General features: G+C 53.2%; 1 protein-coding gene across 2 annotated transcripts in view; it reads right to left on the minus strand.

The window, feature by feature from the left end:
• Positions 1 to 3,460: 3,460 nt before the first annotated feature.
• WWP2 (WW domain containing E3 ubiquitin protein ligase 2) overlaps positions 3,461 to 22,426 on the minus strand; it is a 116,569-nt gene continuing 97,603 nt past the window's right edge. For both annotated transcript variants that reach the window (XM_070398925.1, XM_070398926.1), the window contains 14 exons: positions 17,452 to 17,506; positions 13,819 to 13,900; positions 13,144 to 13,272; positions 12,715 to 12,790; positions 12,362 to 12,433; positions 12,063 to 12,151; positions 10,060 to 10,219; positions 8,607 to 8,740; positions 8,166 to 8,306; positions 7,472 to 7,592; positions 7,059 to 7,163; positions 6,093 to 6,189; positions 5,807 to 5,879; positions 3,461 to 5,288 (listed from right to left, as the gene is read on the minus strand). In XM_070398925.1, the coding sequence (XP_070255026.1) occupies positions 5,189 to 5,288; positions 5,807 to 5,879; positions 6,093 to 6,189; positions 7,059 to 7,163; positions 7,472 to 7,592; positions 8,166 to 8,306; positions 8,607 to 8,740; positions 10,060 to 10,219; positions 12,063 to 12,151; positions 12,362 to 12,433; positions 12,715 to 12,790; positions 13,144 to 13,272; positions 13,819 to 13,900; positions 17,452 to 17,506 (1,434 nt within the window). In that variant the 3' untranslated portion in view covers positions 3,461 to 5,188. The remainder of the gene's footprint in view (positions 5,289 to 5,806; positions 5,880 to 6,092; positions 6,190 to 7,058; positions 7,164 to 7,471; positions 7,593 to 8,165; positions 8,307 to 8,606; positions 8,741 to 10,059; positions 10,220 to 12,062; positions 12,152 to 12,361; positions 12,434 to 12,714; positions 12,791 to 13,143; positions 13,273 to 13,818; positions 13,901 to 17,451; positions 17,507 to 22,426) is intronic.

Below are 22,426 nucleotides of genomic sequence, written 5' to 3' on the forward strand. Positions count from 1 at the left end.
CGGTTGGCCTGCTTCCAGGAGACGGGAGGGAGCCGCGGACTGGTGCCCGTTCCCGTCTATTCGGGAACATGGAACGGCTGACCCCACAAGCAGCTGAACTCCCAGCTTCAGCTTCAGTCTTGCTCAATGTTTTGCATTTTGTTCTGTTTCTGATCCATGGAATTATTTATCCTGATTTAAAACCAGCCTTTTTGCTTTCCTTTTTATATTCTGTGTGTCTTAACTGTGTGTTTGGAACAGAGAGGTTGATCAAATCATGAAATCACGGTGCCGTCTTGATGGAACCGATCTTGGTTTCTAATACTATTTTATCCCAAAAAGAGATAGGGCTCCTAGGGGAGGAGTTGATGCTGTGATTGGGGCACTGGAACTTCCGTTGGGATTAGGATATCCAGTAGACCATCAAATATATCCGGGGGTAACAAACAGAATCGAATGGAAGGGGTCAAAATTGTAACAAGCATCAAAAAGAAAACAAAGATGAATGCCGCTGGGACCAGCTGATTTGGAGTTAGGCCCTAAATCCGTGTTGATGTTCAAAGGCTACAAATAATAGAAAATAGCCAATGAAAAGTCACATGCTCGGGCCTCAGTCAGTTGAGTGGGGCCCGACTCGTATGAACTACAGGAAAGTGAGCTCGGCCGGGGGAAATGGGATTCAAGAGGTAGACTGAAAAAAGAATAATTGAAACAAAAAGAAGTAGACCGTAGGGAAATGAGCTAAGGAAATAACTTTGGGCGCTGGCTCCATTTTCTTCCCCGAGATGAGGTTGGGGCCTTGTTGATGCTGAGTTTGGCTCAGGAACCAGGAGAGCTTATTTGTAAGCATTCCTCTAAATCAGCGGTTCTCAACCTGTGGGTCGTGACCCCTTTGGCGGTCGAACGACCCTTTCACAGGGGTCGCCTAAGACCATCTTGCACATCAGATATTTACATTACGATTCATAACAGTAGCAACATTACAGTTATGAAGTAGCAACGAAAATAATATTATGGTTGGGTCACAACATGAGGAACTGTATTTAAAGGGCCAGAAGGTTGAGAACCACTGCGAAATGGAAGCACACAGAGCAATGGGGTGAGTTTTTCTAGAAGAGTGAAGGGCCCTAATATTGAAGGGCAGTGGGGAAGCTAGAACTGAGCTTTCCAGACTCAGGGAGACCCCAACTTATGTAGTTTCACTTGCACCTGGGAGACCCATTAGGGACCTTGGGTGGCAAAGGGAGACATAACTGCTCTTCATTTTGGCTGATTATATCAGGAACTTACTCTAGTGTATAGGGGTAGGGGAAGTCCCTGCCAACTAGTTTCGCTTGAGATACTTCAGAGTCAGAAAAAAATTGAGGACATAATAAAAGCAAAAGGTCATTCGAACCTCTGGGTTGAAAGCTTATGAGAAAGAAATAGTTGTCCGACTTGATACTAATCAATTCTGGAGTAGACAGTGTTTATATGATCACAGTATTATAAATGTTCTTGTTGCTTTTCCAATAAGCCTTCAAAAAAATGCAGATTTCATTATGGTTCCACAGTAAATGTTAAAAACAAACAAACAAACAAAGAACCAAAACACTGATCGTGTGAAAGGACAGATGCCCAGAGTTAGAAGATGGAAAAGGGAGCGGAGAACTGGGAGGACAGATGGGGATTCCGTTCACCGAGTGGGGTGACAGGGGTCCGGCCATTGCTGAGGCTGGTAAGACACGACCTTTTTTTTTTTATTATTGATTTTTTACAGAGAGGAAGGGAGAGGAATAGAGAGTTAGAAACATCGATGAGAGAAAATTGATCAGCTGCTTCCTGCACACCCCCCACTGGGGATGTGCCCGCAACCAAGGTACATGCCCTTGACGGGAATCAAACCTGGGACCTTTCAGTCCGCAGGCCGACGCTCCATCCACTGAGCCAAACCGGCTAGGGCAAAACACGACCTTTTTGAAGGACAACTGGGTAGAATCTGCTGGGATTTTACAAGTATGTCTGGAAGGGCCCAGAAGAAACCAGCAGCAATGGTTGCCTCTAGAACAGGGGTCCTCAAACTACGGCCCGCGGGCCACATGCAAATACAAATATTGTATTTGTTCCCGTTTTGTTTTTTTACTTCACAATAAGATATGTGCAGTGTGTATAGGAATTTGTTCATAGTTTTTTTTTTTAAACTATAGTCCGGCCCTCCAACGGTCTGAGGGACAGTGAACTGGCCCCCTGTTTAAAAAGTTTGAGGACCCCTGCTCTAGAAGGTGATCTGAGTGGCTGAGGAACAACAGAATAAAAGTGGGGGGGGGGGGGGGGGGGACGGGACGGGGGAGATAGGCTTTCTTTCACCGTAGACCTTTCCTATCTTTACATTTTAAAACTTTAATAAGTTTTTAAGTAAAAATGAAGGCATATCATGAATAGTCCAACTTCCAGGACCACTGCCCCCTCCAGGAAGAGCAGCCTCAGTGCACTAGACCTGCCCAAGGGCACTCACAGAAGCTTAGGCACAACCGCAATGCCTGTTGGGACAGATGGGGTTTTACAGAAACACAGTAATGCGGAATATCACGCAGCGAAGAATCACTTAGAGATACGTGGACGGGCGTGAAAAGGTGTCCCTGACAGCTCATTGCATGAGGCGAGCGAGTTGTTCAACATATAAGAGCTCAATTTTAGTCTATTTGACAACGATATATATATCTATGATTTGCATATGCACATAAAATAGTCTGGAAGGACCACAGCAAACAGAACAGCAGTTACCTCTGGGGATAAGAGTGAGGAGAACAATTTCTTCTGTATAACATGTGGTCTTTTGTCAATATTTTTCTCTAAGTCTAGTACTGCCCTGTCGGAGATGGGCGGGAGGGCAGTGAATTCAGCTGATGACTCCAGGAAGGAGCCCGTCCGACCATCTCTGAGGAGCAGCACCATCAGGGCCAGGCTCCACCCATGACAGTCATCTCTGTGTTGAATGCAGAGACCCATCAGCCTGGAATCGGTCCCATCTGAACTCTTAAGTACCCAAAAAAGTAGGTGGCAAGCCTTTGTATGACCAGGAAGTGAAGATCAGGGACTCCCGCTATCATCGTGAAACTGAAGAAACACCAAGAAATGTTTCTGGAATAAGTAACTGCCCAGAACGCTATCCCCAGGTTTCCAAAGCCTGTCCAACCTGCAGCCTCACCTGGTGGGTGTGCTGGCCCCACCACAACTGCTCAGAGAAACCCAGGCCTGTCAGGGGGAGGCCGAGGACGCTGAAAGGGTGCAGTGAAGCAACTGACCAAGGGCTGAAGCCAGTGACCCCTGGGCCAGGACTCGGCCATCCACCAGGAGTGTGGCTGTCTTGGTTAATGACACACGTTTCTCAAAACCAGCTAGGTCATGGAACTGCTGCCCGTCCGGACCTGGAGGGTCTGTGGGGCCCAGAGGCCTCTCATCTGAGACCGTGATTTTGGAGACAACACGCCAACATCACCCACAGCTGCTGACTGTTTATTGCACAAGAAACTGGCAATTCCGAGGCAAGGCGCTGGGCATTACAAAACAATCAGATGGCTAACCCAGAGCTACCACACGATATTCTGTAGACACATGTTATATGTACACACACGTATGTACACACACATGCACATGAACACACTCTGAATACATGGGAGCCTGAGGCTTCCAAACTCCGCACGGCAGCTCGCATCCCGCCCTGACGTGGCGAGTCGCTGCGGGAAGCACAGCAAGTGACTCCAGGAGCCATTCAGACCAGTGCAGCCAGCACAGCAGACACGGCTGTCCCTGCAGGGCCAGGGGAAGGGACACAGATCTGGGGAGACGAAACTATCCTCTGAAGGCCCTGACAGGTCTGGGGGCCTGCCTGGGGTCCCAGGAAGCCAGAGCTAGTCTGCAGCTGGTGCTCGGCGCTAGAACCCAGGGGCTGGATCGGGAAATTCATGACCATCACGGCTCCAGCATCCCGGAGGAGCGTGTCCTTGAAGGTATCAATACCCAGAATGCCCAGGACGGAGCCCAGCAGGGCTCCAGAAATCAAGTCAGACGTGTGCAGCAGCTCAGGCCCTTCAGCCGCTTCCAAGAGCATCGTCTCCTGTGTGCAGACAAAGCCTCACTTCGAGGCTCTTGGCTGGCGGGGATGCCCTTCATTCTCAACAGGGGACGAAGCGACCCACCTGGAGGCCCTCAGCCTGGGGGACTACATCTGGCAAAGGGCGTTTTTCTCTATCAAAGGCGGCGAGGTTGGTGGCACTCGGGGCACCACCCCTTCCCTCTCTGTCAAGGCTCGGGGAGAGGCCGCTGTGAGGTCGAGCTGCCTGAGCTCGCAGAACTGCTAAGCTGGTTCCTAAGAGGAGCAGCTGTCTGGGAAATCCTTGGACCCACGGTGCTGGGTCCCTCAAGGTCCCAGCAACACTTGGTGCACCAGCTCCTTGGCAGAGAGTGACAGCAGCACACCAGCAACAAACACGAAGCAACCCTACACACAAAATGCTTCAAGTTCAGGGAAAGGGAAAGAAAGTCCGAGTTTGCTGTTTCCACCCCAGTGACATCCACGCAGCTGGCACAAGCCTCAGCTGGCTGGGAGGAGGGAACTGGCCAGCCCTGAGTGGAGACGGGCCTGCCTTGCTGCTCGGCCTCCACGGCTAAGCCTGCGGGGAAGGAAGCAAGGCAGCCTCCATCCAGAGCTCTGGGGAATTGTGGGAAGAGCTCCTCACTCGCAGACCTTCGTTTTATACACACCATTAGAAAAGTTCTATTTCAAACAGAACCCCTTTTACTGGCAAAGACCCTGACAGTGACCCCGAGGGGCCAGTCTCCTTCTCGCCTAACTAGCCCGTGAGGCCCTCAGCTTGTGCTGCAGCCCTTCGGCACGGGCACCCCCGCTTGCACACTCACGCACACCTAGAGCTGGCCGTAGGGGAGAAGGAGGCTCAGTGAGCTTCGCAGAGGGTCAGCCCTCCAGGCTGCAACAGGTGTTGGGCTAAGGTGACTAAGGGGCTTTATTCCAGACTGCCACCAGCGGGAAGGAGGGAGGGGTGGGCAGGGCCTCTTGAGGTCAGGCTCTGCTGCCACCGGCCCGATGACAGTGTGGTCCCGAGCAGGGCCACCATCTGCGGGGCCTCCCGGGGCTGCGGCCGGCAGCCTCTCAGGCAGGGAGGACTCGTGACTACATGTGTGCAGGGCGCAGGGGAGGGGGCAGCCTCAGTTACTCCTGTCCAAAGCCCTCCGTCTCCTCAATGGCGTACAGCAGCTTCTCCTTCAGTTGTTCATAGCTCTTGTATGGTGGGAGATCCAGGCGGTTGAAACTGTTGAGAGAGGGGTGGAGACGGTCAGCACGGGAAGCTCAGGGCTGCTGGCCGAGGAGGGTCAAGAGCGTTGAGGCGACTGTGGCTCGACCACCACCCCCACCAGCTGGCAAGATGCGGAAACAGGGATGTCAAGGACCCTGCTCTTGGGGCCTTAATGCTTCAGGTTCTTGGACCACAGAGGGGTTAGGAGAGAGACCAGGCAGCTGGGGAAATGGGGAGTAGGCAAGAGGGCAGTTGGGGCAGCAGCTCTTTGCCTGCGGGAATACAAGTGCTTCAATATCTAATACCCAATATGACTGCCAGGGGGTATGTCTGCTGCCACAACTGCTGAAACGTCAGAGGCCCAGACAAAGGCGGCTGGCATATCACAGCCCCTCCCTCCAACCCGACAGCCACAGACATGCAAAAGTTGCTGGACTCAAGGCCCCAAAGTTGCCCTGTCTACTTGGCTGCCCTCAGGGGCGCATCGGGTCTGTGAGGTTCCAGCCACATCCCAGTAGAACCAACAGGCTCACCAGGTGTGGCTTCGGGGCAGCCAGGTTTCCTTGCCAACCTTGTCGATGCAAAACTTCTGTGGTCCGTTGCTACCTGTTATCCAAAGAAACACATCTTCTATAACAGGGCTGTCCCTTCCTAAGACAGGACCCTCTGGCTCCGCCCACAGATACCTCAGCCCGGGAGGCGGAGGCCACAGCTCTTGCCCCTCCCATGGACTTGCTTCCAGGAAGTCACTAGGTCCCACCCTCCCTGAGCCATCCTCACCCCCACCCAGGGGTGCCAGCAGGGCAAGGGGAGACGCACCAATGAGTTCGGCAAATCCCCCGACAGGCAGGCGGCAGGTCCCTGTAACAAACTGCAGCAGCCGGATACTCTTCTCGTTGTCCATCTCCTTCACCACCTGCAACTCCGAAAGTCGAAGCAGTCAGGTGACTCCCGTGGCCCAGCTTCTCACCCGACTCCGTAACTCTCCTCTTTAAGGCCGAGCATACAAAGCCCGGATGGCCAGGGGTGACAGCCACCCACCTGGGAAACCCCTAAGCTGCTCCCGCTAAGAGGCTGTCTTTATAGAACATCCCCGTCAGTCCACAGGGCATGGCTGTCTCAGAACACCTTGGGCCAGGTATTCTCTTCTCCAAGTTCTACTTTTTAAGATATATAAAAAATGGGAGTGACTGCTTAAAAATGGGTACAGGTTGGTGTTTTGGGGGTATGTAGGGGTGGGGGAAGGAGGATCAACTGTTCTGGAATTAGCTAATCATGATGGTTGCACAAAAGCCACTGCACTATACACTTTAAAATGCTTAACATGGTAAGTTTTATGGTATGTCGAATTTCACCTCAACCCAAACATTTCTATATAGTTATTCTCTTTCTGTGTATTTGCTATACTTCAGAGTGACACCACCACCCACACACAGCTCCTTACATACAGGAGTTTCTCTGAATGCTTTCCCGTCCCACGTGGCTGGAAGGAAACCACGTGACCTACGGGAGCGTTCCCCTGCCTGCGGGCTCCCCTACCACACACTGGCGTTTAGAGCTACCCCAGCTGACCACCGACACTCCTGTCCAATGCCCTGGCCACCACCCAGCTGCAACAGCTCCATCTGTCCTGAGATTGGGTTTCTCATCTCCTTTTGCAAGTTGCTGGGGGAGATGAGGAGAGTGCCAAAGGTCGGGGAGGTGATAACACAGCAGAGTCCTTGGGCTTGAGGTCTAGTCGGGTCTCGTGTCCCTTGGGGGCTGCGATGACCAGGCAGGACCCACCTGCCAGAACCACTGGATCTGCTTGCTGTTCTTGGTGTAGTGCCGGTAGATGGTGTTCTTCTGCCAGTCGTTCATGTCTATCTCCTGCATGCCGCACAGCATCAGCTGCGAGGGAAAGGGCGTCAGCCGCGCCGGCCCTCCCGCCAGCAGGTGGAACCACCCCAGGCACTGCCGACTACTTCTGCTGGCAGTTTTAATCATATGGACAGCACAAATCGTGCACATGGACCCCCTCACACCAGGGCCCAGGGAAGGGTGGGTGTGAGGACCCAAATCAAAGTTATTTGCTTACTGCTACAGTCCTGGGCAGTATGGGTTCTACGGGGCGTTTCTGTGGGTACACAGTGAGGCTATCCAAGGGCAGGATCGCCCCAGAGGCAGGGGCTCAGGGTCCCAACAACTGTAGTTCTCACCTCCAGCTCTTTCTCATCAAAGTAGCGCAGCCACTCCAAGGGGGCCACCTCGTTGAAGCCGTCTAGGAAGGCTTTGGTCTGCTCCTCCACGCCCCGGGTGAAGCGCCAGTCGGTCAGCAGCCTGAAACAAAGACAGCCTGTCGGTGGAGCCCGAGAGGAATCTGCTGAGAAACAACTTCCTACTTCTGGCGCTGCTTGCCCCGGCTGCCACCGCCCCAGAGCAGAACCTCTTAACCCTCACAGCAGCCTGGAGATACGTGAGTCTTTGAAATCACCACCAGCACCTCCTCCTCCTGTTGCCGCCTGAGCCTCAGACGTATGGATGTTAACAGACTAGACTGAGACCTGAAGAACACACGCATGTGAGATGGTGGGTTTGAGCACACAGGACCAGAAGTCCTTTCAGTTGGGAGAAAGAAGAGAAAGGTGTCTGCATTTCAGGACTCGTCGAAGAAAGTCAGCCCTGCAGCCCTAAGTCCACCATGTGGGAAACCAGAGAGCAAGAAGGAGCTGCCACAGGGCACTGGGCTCCGGCTCCCCCAGCTCTGGTCAGCATGTGACCATCCACGGGCCGCCATCTGAAGGCCATGCAAAATGGGAGTTTCTGTGACCCCTGGAGACCTATGGGCCATGCTTGGGCCGCTGTGTCTCTGCTCCCGAACCCCCACTCCGTCTCCCAGCACTTGAGACTCACATGATGTACTCCTCCTTGTTCTCCTCCGTCACTCGGATGCTCTCGCCACCTTCCTTCAGCTCGTGGGTCGTCACCTTGCCCAAAATCTCCATGTCCTGGATGAAGTACAGCTCGAGGCCACACTCCTCTAGGTTGTTCTCTCTGGGGGCACGAGAGCACAAGAGGGAAGACATCTCTCTCAGAAGGGTCTTCCCTCAATCCCGCTCTACCACTCACTTTAGTGCCCCTGGGCCACGGGACAGCAGCACGGGCCTCTGCCTGGTGCAAGGAGAGAATTCCGGAGCTGCCTCATGGGCACCTAGAAGCTGAGCATCTCCACCAACACCCAGACAGCCTGGGTGAGGCCCAGAGGCCACTATGGCAGAGAAAATAAAGGCCGTGGGTACCTACTCCCAGCCAGAGATCCCTCTCCCCACAACACGAGGCGACCGAGGGGCTCACTTGATCCAGATGATGGAGTTGTAGAATTCGGGGTCGATGGACTCCAGGTCCTTCAGGGTCGGTCTCTTGTTGAGCATCCGCTTGTAGAAAGGGAGGGTGAATCCCGTGTCAATGAACTTTCCATGGTACAGAGCCTGGGGAGGGAGGACGCACAGCGGAGGTTGGCGTTCCTGCAGGCAGGCTCCAGGGTGCTCTGTATCAGAGCCCGGGCACCATCCGCTGCCCTCTGCCCGGAAAGCACCACGCATCCAGCTACCCCAGGCCCCAAGGGAGGGTCTGGGAAATAGGCAGCACTCTGTCTTTTGTCCTTATGGGGACCTGGGACAGACTCTTCTCTAACCTGCAGACCACAGGGACGGAGCAGAGCCGCCTGCTCAGGAACCCACCTCGGGCCCGCTGCCTGCCCGGCACACCTGCCTGCCGGCTCCCGGCTCTAGCAAAGATGCGCCCACACTCACAGAGAAGACTCGCTCAGCACAGCTCCCAGTGGCAGCCCTGACTCGCTGACGCTCAGAGCTGGGCAGCACCAGCAGCCAAAAATAATGCAGACGCCACTGACGGCGAGAGCTGGCGGGCCAGTGGTGAGTAATAGTCTAGGGTTTTACTGGCCTGGCGGCTGCTGGGCCAAGCAGATCTCTGGACCTGGGAAAAATGTGCCCACTTCCTGAGCCCAACACCTTGGCCAAAAACTTCCAGACCAGAGGAAGGGACATATTTAGTCACCGGCTCTTGGGCCCTCCCAAGAGGGGAACAGGGCGAAGTAAAGGAAAGTTAGCAGTGAAACAGCAACTACCAAATATGGCAGTGGGGCTCCCATGGGTTCCCCTCCTCAGTCCTGCTTCTCCACCCTCAGGAGACATTCAACCGGATGCACGTGACATGACCCCCTTCCCTGTTCCCGCTATGTTCCTATTTCTAGGTAAGTACAGATAATGCATGCCACCCCCTTCCCTGCCCTGCCAGCTCCTGACAGATGCCTCCTCCATCGGGCACCACCCAGTCTACTAGGGTCTGTTCTAAGCCAGTGCAGATTCCATATCCCCTGACACAGGCCAGTGTCACACAGCAGGACAGTCCCAAATGCTCCCACCCTGGGCTTGTGGCCGGTGCTGGCACCCTCAGAGGTGGGCGGCAGGTGGGCAGTTATGGTGTGCTCAGCCCGTCATCCCAACACCCTCAGAAGAGCACTTGTGAAGCCCGTGACGACCCAGGGCCCTGGCTTTCGCTCGACAAGTCCTCCACAGGTCACCATGGAGAAACCCTCTCGATGCCCCTGGGTGGGCACTGAGAGAAGTCCAAACTGGTCCCGAACTCTCTCTGGCTTTTTGCATGTTTAGTTAGTTCTGTGAGGATGACAGTGGGGCTGCTAGTGGTGTGTAGGGTCTGGCTCCTCGGCTGCCCCCCTCCCTGGGAGTCTCGTGGCAATGAACCTTACCGTGGCAATGAAGCTTACCATGGCAATGAACCTGCCGATGAAGCGGAAGTAGGTGAGGTGGTCGGGGTTGATGGAGGAGGCGGGGTTGATCTGCAGGCAGTAATTGTTCTTCCCGGCATATTCGAATAAGCAATACATGGGGTTGAGCACCTCATGGGACAGGAGGAAAAACCACTCTCTGTGAGAGAGAGAGAGAGAAACAGGACTAGCGGATCCTCCCCTGCACGCGGGCTGGAGGCGCACCGCTCCTCTGCCGTCCTTCTCGGCTGCTCTGGAGACACGGGTCCTGGGCAGGCGAGCCAGCAGCTGGCTAACCTGAAGTAACGGCAGGTCAGTGGACAGGGTGGGGTCAGACCCAGGGCGAGCGAGGACGACGGCCACGCTTGAGGGTGATGCTCAGGAAAACATGAGTGTGTCGGCTCTGGGTGGGCATCCAGGACTTTACATCTTAATGGCAATGGGCCCCTGGCACCCCGGGGCCACCATGCACAGCTGTGTAGGCTGTGCACTACACAAGAGTACTATGGCAAAATATCATAGACTTGCACATTTATTGCAACAACTTTCCTGCAGCCAAGCTGTTTCTTTCTGTTAAAGCCAGAATATCGCCACCATTTTCCAACATGGAAGTGTCTTGAAAAAAGGCATCTTTTTCTAAATCTTGCAGTGATGCTGTATGAATAGCAGCCACCCCGCTTCCACCCAACCTGAGCAGGCGGCGTAACATGAACACGTGCTAATGCATTCCCACCTCCTGATGCATGAACTGTGATCCATGCTGCCTGCAGATTATAAACCTCACTCCCACTGCAGGTCTCTTGCTTTCCTTGCACTTCACCCGCTCCTCCCTGAGGCCCCATTACCAGACCTTGCTTGTCCTTCTACACGTCCATCTGAACCAACACCCATGCCTTAGCATCTCTTTGCACTCTAGGTACAAGCCTCAAACCAGAATTCAGAGTCCTTTTGGGCTTCAGCTAAACCCACAGGGGGACAACCCAACGAGGCCAGTCCCTGGCTGCTGGGCTGTTTGTGGCCAGGCAGACGAGGAGTCCTTCGATGCAGAGGGTGCCCCGGTATCCTGTCCGTGGTTCTACCCTGTGGTAGAACAGCATGACGTAACCTACCATAGGGTAAAACCACTGGCAGGACACAGAGAGACGGACACACACAGGGCGGGAGCCACACCAGAAGCCCACCAAGCAGAGCCTGGAGAGGAGGTCACCACGGTCACCATGGGAAAGACAGCCATCGATCCACGGGGGCCAACACAGAGGGCAAAGCCACCAACGAACAGAGGACCAGCAGCAAGTTAACCCACCACCAAGCGAGATGTCCCCACTCCGAGATAGGTGAGGGAGCCGAGCAGTCACCACAGGCTAAGATACTCCTTCTCTCTGCCGGGCCCTTCAGCCCCATCGTCCAAGGCAACGTTTTGCTAGAGAGTCTGCTGACTTTTGTAGGTGGGCTATGGTGAGGGCGAAACAATGCTTTGGGCTCTTTGGGGGGTTGTGTCGGCCGTTTGAACTGTACTGACCCTGTGTGGGTGACATGCAGCTGAATGCTGGTCAAGGCCCTTTGGATTGTGACACAGCTTATCCATGCCGGGTATGTACCAAGATGCCCCACTTAACCTGCCCCGGCGGCCTTAAAAGTAGGAGAAGTCCAGGGGTGATTTTAATGGACGACCACATGGCAGCGATATTTAGCTGCTGCCCACCGGTGCAGCAGATGGTGTTCAAGTACAGCAATAGTGACAGATTGGGTGGTAAAGGAGCCATTGCCCTGAGCCCTCCCTCTGGGGCCCCCATGACCCAGTAACTAAAGGTTAGTGCCCAGCCCAGCAGGGAACCCTGGGACCCAGTTCCAGCATTCGAACTGGCCATACCCGTGCCCACTCCTGAAGAAGTGTAAGGGCACTGGCCACCAATCTGAGCAAGGAGGAGGCAGCTTTCAGGCCACAAGCCCAGTACCCTGGGGAAGTGGGGTGCAGCGCAGCCTTCCCGGGGCACCGAGCTCACCTGGCAATGCCCCCGTAGTCCAGGCCCTCCTCGCCACGCATGATGATGTAGAGCCGGCGGCGCAGGTCGTAGGGTTTCATGTTCATGATCTGGGGAGACAGAGCATCATGGCCACCCTGCCACTCTCCCTTCAAGGCAACTGGGGGCAATGGGCAGGGGACAGACACCACTCACCGAGGCCCAGGCCTTGGAAACTCTACTGTGTGGGTTTAATAGGCCACGTGATAGAAGACGGGGTGCTGGGAGGGGGCCTTTCACCTGCCTCTGGACTTAGATAGATACCGTAATTATTTTCTAACCTGTTGGAAAGAATCCTCAAAAAGTGTCTGCCTGGAAACGCTGATCTTCACGTGGCTGGGGAGGGCATTTGACTGAAAGGAGAAAAGACAAACCTTGAATCAGGCCTCAGGAGGTAATTATTCAGTCTGGCCTCCTGTCTGTATGAGGAGGTTTCCCTGTCTCCCTGGGCCGGGAGAGGAGAGCCTGGTCCCTAGAAATGGCAGCTGGCTTCCTGGAGACAATGTCAAACCACGGCTCGGGGTCAGATCAGTGGCCTGCCCCCAGCTGACCAGACTGCTGCCGGGCTGGGAAATCGAGCTGAAACAAGTCCACCACCCCATCCTGCAGGGGACGGCCCAGCACCAGAACTCACATGGCAGAGGAAACGGAACTGGTGATATTTCCACCGGAAACTTCGGTCATAGGCACCAGGGGAACCTTGCTTCGCCCTGGGAAGAGCAAAGAAGTTCTGGAATCTGTGATTTCTCAAAAATTAGCAATGTATCTGTTAGCCCTAAGGACAGCTGGTGCTATTTTAAAGACGAGTAAGTTAAGGCATAAAAGAGAGGAAGTGACTGCCTTTAAAATCTTTGGCAGATTTGAGAAGTAAAACAAACAAAAAACCTAGAAATAACGACAGATTTTTGCTTTGAGAGAGAGAGGAAACCACTGGTGTTACTCTGAATAACTGAGGTGGCCCCCTCCTTCCCTAGCCCTGCTGATGTGACATGGAGATTGGTCACTAGAGGGCAGTAAGAGCAGCTGAACATGGATACTGCTGTCGCCTGTGGCAAGTCCTTACCCTGACTCGAACCCTGGGCGAGGATCCTTAAAGGTGGTGGTACGGGTATTGTGGTCCACGAAGTAGCGCACCCCCTCGTTGGTGTACTTCATCTCCCACCCTGGGGGCAGAGCTGGCTCCTGGATCATCCTGCCAACACGAGAAGAGGAAGAGGGGGGTTAGGGCTGGCCTCACCTTCTGGGCCTCAATGCTTAGGAGGCTGGGGTCCCCAAAGTACCCCTTTCTCTCTGCTTTCACCCAGGTTCTGCAAAGCTTTTCCTTGAGGAACTGTACCTGGTACCACCCAAGTCATGAGGACAGCTGTGCAGAACAGAGAGGTCGTTTACTGTCCCAAGGCCCAAGAACCAGCCCTCAGTGGCCATGGCCATGGCCATAGCCTGAATGGCCACCAGCAATCCTGAGGCACCAACTGCCCCAGTCCCAGACCAGCTTGGGTGGGGGGAGCACAGGGTGAAATCATGTTATCAGCAGCCTGCACAGTCAACACAGCTACCAGGAAAGTCCATTTAAGGAGCCCCTTTAGGCTCTCATTCGGCTGACACTGTATCACGAGGGTCTCCAGCACTTGTGTGTGGCTGAAGGTCCCAGAACACTGGCCACAGAGGACAAATGCAGTCCAAGGCCTTCGGCCAGTGCTGGAGCTGCACGGGGCCCCCTCCCAGCCCGGGCCCTTACCCCTGGGTCCGAGGGTCCTCCCACTGGGTGGTGCGAGTGTTATGGTTCACGTAATACACCCGTCCGTTGTCCTGTCTCTTCTCTGCCAGGGAGAAGAAAGAAAGGAGGGCAGTCAGATCGGGACATCTTGAGCCCTGTTCTCTCCCCCTCTGGGCGCCCCTTTCCAGGTGCTGGGGTCTGACTTGCCGCCGCTGTTCCCACCCTGTTAGAGAAGTTTAACCAATAAAAGCCCAGCTCACACACATCTGTCACTGGCAAAAAGGACAAAGAGAATCTTTCCCTAGTGGGGAGTGGTGGAGGGACAGTCACATTTCCAGCTCAGGATCAAGCACTGTCTTCGGTTGGTTGGTTGGTTGGTTGGAGGGCGGGGTGCAGTGTGGCAACACGGAGGGGGAGCAGCCCAGCTGAAACCAGAGGCCTAATTGCATCCAGCTGTGTGCAAAGTGGAGGCCCTCACCGATGCCCCCCCCCCCCCAAGTCCCTGACAGCTGGTCTCTGGTCCTGCAACCGCTCTGCCCACCAGATGCAGGGACCCAGGCGCCTGTGGGGGTTGCATTTCCCTCACACCTCTCTGATCAGCACTCCACCTACCCTCCCTTGGTCTTTTTTCTCCTCAGAGGCAAAGTTTTGTTCTAAAACTCTCACGTCCCAGCAAAACCTCTATGTTGCATATGTGCAAATAAATGCAGGGGCTGCAGCACTTACAACGCCCATGTGGCGCTCACACCTACGGGCGTGCGTCCAGCATTTGGGAGAGCTCAGACACTCTTTCTCTCTCCTCTGGACAATCCTTACTCTCTTGCTCTTTGCCTGTGCCCGGAGGATGGCTCTGGGGTCCTCTAGGGAGGGAATCTGGGCTTCAGGAGCAGACCTGATTCTAGTGGGGATTCCGGGCCCTGGAAAAGGTTAAAAGGGACACCCTATCAGCTCTGAGTGGATGGAAGGCAAAACTCAGGGCAAGGCTCTGAACCCAAGACGGGTCACCTTCCCCAGGAAGTTTCTGAGGCTTCAAATCTGTTTCTATCTTGAGAACAAATGATGCTAATGGCCCTCTCTCACTTATGATGACAGGGAAAAATTTAAAAAATAAACACAATCAGTTCCAGAACCTAACAGGGAAACTAAAATTGAAAAGAAGCAGAACTGGGGGGGCCCCATCCCCTCCCCTCATGTGTCAGGCTGCAACATTCCCATTACCAACCCAACATTTTGGTCTCTGTCTATCTTACCTGGTATCCATTCATCGATAAAAAAAACACACACACACACACACACAAAGAGTCAAGAGAAGGTGCCCAGAATTGCTACAGAGCTACCCCCACCTCAGAAGCGCTGTGGGACTGTCCCACTGATCACAGGCTTCCCGAGAGGGACCTGCAGAGGGAAGGGCTCCCAGCCAGAGGCTTCTGCTCTCAACTGGACCCTCCACATCTGCTCTGCCGGGGCCTCAGTCAGCGCTCACCGCCAGGCTGCGGGATCTGCCCAGTAGGTCTGAGGCCTGTGCCCTCGCTTCTGGCACTGCTCCCTGCATGGGGGGCCTCGTGTGGTGCCTCGGAACTGCTTTGCTGCATACAATTTCATACTTTGGGGCTGGGAGAGTCCCAAGAGCATCTAGCTCAGCCTCATTTAGGGAGAAATGGACTCGGGAACATTCGGGCACGTGCCCAGGGATCAGGGCAGCTGAGGAGAGGTGGACCTAACGCTGAGATGCCCCGACCCCTGAGCCGACGCTCAGGAAGGACCACGGGGTCTGTCATGGAGGAGCAGGAAGGGACGCAGGACTGAGAGCAGGAGGACACAGCAGACCTGGCAGCAGGCTCGTGCTAAAGGCAATTCTCGTTTAGTTTTGCTGCTCTTTCTGTTCAATCTCCGCTCTCCCTGGGGGGATGCCTGCACCAGCCCTGGAGAAGCCAACACAAAGCCCGAAGGATTTGATCAGGAAGGCCCCTGGCCCTCGGCCAGATGTTCTTTTTTCTCAGTCACATACCCTTTAGTTTTGTCGTGTTTTCCTCATCATTTGTAAACAGCACCGACTCCAAGCGTGGCTCCGAGTCCCATCTCAAATATGTCACACGTGGCTTCTGGGAACTGTTTACAAGTCCTTACAGCCACCCTTACTTGGTGACCATCATTTAGCAAAACTGGTACAGAAATAAATTACTTGACTCTATGGAGAAAGGAGTCCCCAGCTCCAGGTCACAGTGTCCACTGGCTGCCAAACAGCATTACAGATTCTTGTTTAATCTGTTGCGTTTTCCCCTACCTAGACGGGGGGCCCGTGCGGGACTCCCTCACCTTGACTTGCTGCCAGCCTCTGAGACGGCAATGACCTTTCATCGCTCAGGGAGCAAGGTGGATTCTCTAGCAGAAAATCAACTGTGTGGAGGCCTCCCTCACTGACATATCCCACTAGGAGGATGAGGAGGTCCCTCCAGTGCTCTGGAATGCTGTGGTAACACCCTGAAGGGGCTGATGATAGCCTGCAGGTCCCACGGGGTTGATGCAACCTCGTAAATTACTACCAGGGAGTAGCTGTGTCTGCACCAAGAGGCTCAGATGCGCATCCTGTCATTGTCAGCCTCTCCATCTTCGCTGGGGAGCATGCCCCTGCCCAACTTAATACCATCTGTGAACACCACCAAACCCGCATTTACTGTCTTCTGCCGGCCTAACCAATCAATTAAACCCAGCACAGGCCAATTCCTGCTACACGGTCCTCTTTAGCTCCCAGGAACTCTTGCCTGCTGAAAAAAATCCTGACCCAGCTCAGAGGGCGACGGAAAGCACCCAGTCTCGCCGTCTCTGATGACCTCTTTGCATGACCACTCCATCCCAGAAAAGCCATGACATCTGTAATTTCTCTCAAGTCATAGATGTCCATCTAACTCGTTACTGCAAATCACACCAAAGACTTAGGTAAGAGGCAGCTGTCAGTGACAAGGAGAAGCCAGCCTGATGCCGTTAACTAGCAATAGTGCACTTCAATAGAGTCGCTGCCCAGTGCTCAGCTGGCTTCCCTGCGGCCCCTTTCACAGCTGTGTTCCCCCAAAAAGGTGGCTTCCATTAGCTCAGGGGTTGGAGCATCTCAGCGTTAGGTCCACATCTCTTCAGCTGCCCTGAGCCTGGGCACATGCCCCGAATGTTCCCGAGTCCCATTTCTCCCTAAATGAGGATGAGCTAGAAGCTCTTAGTCCTCCAACATCTCAGCTGCAAAGAAAGGTTTGGTAAGGTAGCTCCTTTCAATCACATGGCCACAGGACTGAAATAAACGCATCTGGGAATCAGCCACGTCAAAATGTCTTAGTGACAGGATGGGTTGTTGGGTCGACACCTTAAAAGTCAGGAACCGAAACCCAACAGTACCACAGCCTCTCGGGGGACTTCTTTCGTAGCGCCCCCATCCTTCCGCTATGGCGGGGGAATGCTACGGGCAGGGGGACTCCATTACTTTCCCAGCCTTCTCGCTCCATGGCCTGCAATTTCTCTGGCTGGGCATCCCCACAGAGCGTGCTGGAAAGAAGTGAACTGGGAAACCGAGGGAGGGGAGAGAGGAGGACTCGCAGGGAGAGCACAGAGCACGGAGCAGCGCCCGCTAAGGGAGGCTGAGGGACAGACATGGGACTCGGTACTTACCCCAGCCGGGAGGGAGGGGGCCCAGTGGGTCATGGTCAGTTGAACCACTCGAAGACTAAACACAAGAAACACAGCAGAACACAGAGGTTAAAAAAACGCCGCTGGTTAAAAATAAATTGATAGATAAACCTAAAACCGCCAACAACTCGTTTCCACATTTGGGCTCTTTGTGGAGGAGATCGTGGGGCTTTAGGTGACATCCGCTCCCCTCAAAAGTCTTTTTCAGAAAAGAAAAACTGAAAAAGAACCCTGCACACTGAGGACCCAGACAGGTTTTGGCGAGGGTGGAGTGAGGGGGAGGAAGAGGTGCGCAGATGAAGGCGGGCCAGGGCCCCGGAGGCAGCGGGCTGGCCCCAGGCATGGCCGAAGGGCCCAGAGCCGGGCTGCTGGCGAGCTCAGCCGGCCCAGTGCCTCTGCTCAGCTCCTGCTCTCCGCGGCCAAGGCAACTGAAATCACCACCACCTCCAACTTTCTCCAAGAACCACACACGGGAGGGGAAAAAATATCGCAGGCCTTTCCAATGAAATCATTCCCACAAGCCCTGCCCACGCCCAGAGCTTCCTGGCTGGGGGCTGGGCCCTCCTCCCTGCACCTCCCTCCTGGGTGCGCTGGAAGAGGGAGCAGGGTGTGCAGCATCGGCCCAGACTGAGGGCACATTCATGCCCCAGGCCCCTCACCTCCCCCAGGAATGTTTTGCTTCCCTTCACAAAGCACCTTTATTCTCCTCCGGCCTGAACCTGAAGTTGCACAGTGTTCTGTGTGTGCCTGTCTGGGGAGGTGGGGCTGGGGGCGAGGTGGCAAGAGAGAAGGGGAGACAGGAGAAAGAAGGGGGAGCTGACTCCAGGACTTCAGGGTCGCTGTTTACATTAGAGCCCCCCCACCCCCAGCCAAATTCTGCTGCAAGGTCCCTGGGGCGGGGCTGCCGTGGACCAAGAGTTCTCATATCCTGCGGGGAAGGGGGTGCTGTCAGAAACTCTTCATAGTTAAATAAAACAAGTATTGTTCTGCGCTTTCTTTCTTCCTCCCTCTCTCTCTCTTTTTTTCTGAAACATTTTTATTTCACTTACTAAAATTTAATCATCACATTAGGGGATCAAGTTCTCAGTGCAGACTGGGAGCTGCCTGGCGGGCCCCTCCGGAGCCACACACAGGCATGAGGATGAATGGAGCTCAGTCTCGGCTTGAGAAAACATTGGTGGAGCTCAACTGCCAACGAACCCCCTTTCACGGCCACCCTCCACCCCCAGCCGAAAGGACAGAGAAACTTTCTTTCCAAGGTGGCAGCACAAGCAACTCTTCCAAAGTGAGTTCCAACAAAGACGTTTAAGTCTGGAAACCATAGGTTCCTTGATGGGACAGAGCCCCCTTTCAGCAGCGGGCCTCCAACCCAGCAGAATGAAACTGCACCAAGGTGTGGGAGGCGCGCTGTCCTCCCTGGAGGGCACGTTACCATCCGTGTGCCGTGGAGGACGTGCGCAGTATCTCCACCACAATGCAGGTTGGTCTGATGGTCACTGGAAAAGATCTCCCAAATGCACAGCGGTCGTTTTGCTGGGGGTAGGGTGCAGCATCTCAAGTTCCTCCATGTTTGTTTGAAACGCCCATGCATTTCAGATAATGAAGCCAAATACAATGTCGTGGGGTAAGTACTGAGCTGCGGCAACGACCTTGAAGAAGGAAAGGACTACAGCAAAGGTCATTTTAAGAATGTAAAAGAAGCATTTGGTGCAAAATATTTGCTGCTTCAGGTCTTTTCTTGGAATGGGTGGACCATCCACAAGCAATGAGGGGCTCCGATGGGTACCAAGTGGGTTTCAGTGGACTTACAGGCATCTTTTGCTTAACTGTATAAATCCACAGACCAAATGTCTTTACTGATGGTCTCTGTGACCTGCATTGAACTACAAACAAAAAATATTTATCATCGCCCTAACCGGTTTGGCTCAGTGGATAGAGCGTCGGCCTGCGGACTGAAGGGTCCCAGATTCGATTCCGGTCAAGGGCATGTACCTTGGTTGCAGGCACATCTCCAGTAGGGGGCATGCAGGAGGCGGTTGACCGATGTCTCTCTCATCTATGTTTCTCTCTATCTCTCTCCCGTCCTCTCATAAAAAAATCAATTAAAAAAATATATAAAATATTTATCAGCTAGCAAATAACACAGCATCTAGAGTGTAGGCACATGACTTAAGAACAGCCAATCAGGTGCTCCCAACCAAATTTGCAGGGACCGGAAAGAAAGCATGGGGGCTGTTGGAGATGCCTCACTGCTTCAGTAGAGACCACAGCCCATTGAAGCATCGAGTGTTTGACCGCAGACAGATGAGCGATGTCCTAGGCAAATCATCCCTTTGCCCTGCCTACCCCTGGTTTTCTGCCAGAGTTTGGTTCTTCATCGTTCTGTTAATTCCCACTTGATAAATTTTTTTTTTGCTTAAGCTTAACCAAGCAGGTTTCTATTATTCATCGAAATGAACACTGACTAGCATACAAAACACAGGGAGGAGAATAAAAAGAAATTATCAGCCCTTTTCTTAATCCTTGACTTTTTAATGTCACAAACTTCATACAATGGTGGCTCTCTTTTAAAGTGGTTTTTTAAAAATGTCTTCAGCATCCTCCTACTCTCACCTCCAACGCCTGTCAGAAGAGAGAAGAGGAAGCAGGAGGGAGGGAGACAGAGACCAGAAACTGATAAACAGGAACACGTGAAATGGAGGCACTGGGAGCCGACCACCTGCCCTTCTCTTCCACCACACTTCCCAGAACGCACGATTGCAGGTGGGTGGCTCACAGCAGACAAGCACAGAGAAAGGGGCCGGGAGGGGTTATAGCCAGAAGAGAGATCCTAGGACTCGAAGAGACAAGACAGTTTCCTTTATCACTAGGAACAGAAAGGAACGCTGTTGAACAATTTTCCTGGGAAGCGTCCGTTGGTTGGGAGATCCGAGGTACAGGCCATGAGCCAGACAGCTCATGTGAGTTCAAGTCTCTCGGGGAATAAGCACCAAGTTCCGGTAATATTTTAAGATACAAACTCAGAAATAAAGAATGTCTAGCAAATAAAACCAAGGGCAAGAAAGGCTCTGGGAAGGGCATAAAGGTTACAGTGTGGGAGGCAGGCTCCTTTTTTTGTAAAGGTTACACCCAGTGGGTGCTGAACAAAACCCAGGTGCCTGAGAACCCAAGCCACAGGGCCCTCTGCACAGTACGAACCAGGTTGTCTGTTTCTGGATAATGCAGTTTGGCATCCTCATATTAGGAGCCACGGAATGATTTGCTTCTGTCCTGCCGACACTAGATTATTAGGAGAGGACCAAAAGGGGAGCAAAGGAAGAGGTGTCGCAGAAACAGTAGTAGATGTGAGACGGGTCCTGTCACAATACACAATGCGCACGATCGGGCCGGGCATCCTCAGTGGACTGCAGTGGGAACCCAAAACGGAGGGCAAAGTGAAAGTGCACATCGAACACAAGTATGTGCATGATGATCATGAGCAACAAAGGCACCAGGCCGTTAGGACAGGAAAACATGTCAGAAATAAGGGAACAACAGAGACCGAAAAAGATGTGTGTTGAGGCAAATGACAGGAAGGAACTGCGGGAGTCTGCAATCTGGGGTTCCCTTGATTTCCATCTTGAACTGTATTTTGTGCTCTGCAGGGCAGCAAAGAACAGGTCTCACTTTCAGCCCCGCAGGAGAAAGAGGAGGAGGGGAGGCCGCTGGTATAGTATCAGCTCTTAAGTCTACCACGTCAAATCCTGGGCCAAGGCCAAACCCCAAAATAACTCCATGAAAGCGACTCTTCTTACTTGTAACCAGGACATGGCACCACAGCAAACAAGAGGGGCAAACCGAACCCAAGGGGGAGGGAATTCAACAGAGAGACATTGAAAGCTGACCAAAAAAATATGGGTCTTGTTTCAGGGAGAAAAGGGAACCATCGCCGCCATCCAGAGCCCTCCTAAATCCCCAACCAAGCTGAGAAAACTGTATTAGAGTACTTAAAAAGAAGGAAAAAAAAAATTAGTGCTTAATTTTTACTTCTAGGAGACCCTCCAAGTCAAAGTTCTTCCTCTGAAGGCCCAGAATGATGCTGCTAAGATGAGAGGCAGGTAAGGGGAACAAAAGACCAAGCAGACGTGAACTCCAGGATCTTTCCTTTCACATACCAAGCATCTTGGTCAACCTACAGGACCTACTTGGTACTTGTTAGAGAAGAAAAAAGATTCCTTTAATGGATTCTTTTTTAACTTGAGAAGTTGGGTAAGCAGGAAGACAGAATCATGTGAGCCTCCTAAAATGTGTCCTTGTCGTGAAGTCAAATGACCACCCAAGCAAATGGCAGGTAAGGTCTGTGGGGCCCAGCTCATGAAGAACAATTTCTGAAACGCAGAGGATGACCAGATCCCATCCCATTTTGAAACATGCCAGAAGTGGATGCCAGGCATGATTGAAAGGGGTTATAGAGTGGGAGGCCTGGCATAAGGACTCAGGCAGTGCTGCACCTGGTAGACCACCAGGGCATTTCAGCTGCTCTTTCTTATGACAGGGATTAAATGTTGTGGACCAGCTCACAAAGTTTCCAACCTCCAATCCACCATGTCCTATGAGGGTTCTACACAGATCCCAAGCTCCATGTTCAAGGTGCTCTGAGAAAATGCAGAGTTCCAACTTGGGAATCCTACCCCTTCCTCCCCAAAAGGCCGTGTGTCTGGGCTCCCTCCAGCCACCATGTTACTGGTGGAAGCTCTGATGGAGTGGAGACTCAGGAAGGTGGGGCTAAGAGGGTTCACAGTACGGGAAACCATAGACAGTTCATTTGGGACCACTCTGAATTCTGGAGTAGAACATTTAAATGCTATTCTGTAGGTAATGACCACAAAATTTTTTGAGCCAGTGATAAAAAATGATAATAATAAATGTAGAGCAACACTCTCCCCCCTTCCTTAAACCCTCCACAGTGATTTTTTTT

The sequence above is a fragment of the Myotis yumanensis genome, unplaced genomic scaffold (assembly GCF_028538775.1).
Source record: "Myotis yumanensis isolate MYYU_CA2020_CCGP unplaced genomic scaffold, mMyoYum1.0.hap1 SCAF_18, whole genome shotgun sequence".
NCBI lineage: Eukaryota > Metazoa > Chordata > Mammalia > Chiroptera > Vespertilionidae > Myotis > Myotis yumanensis.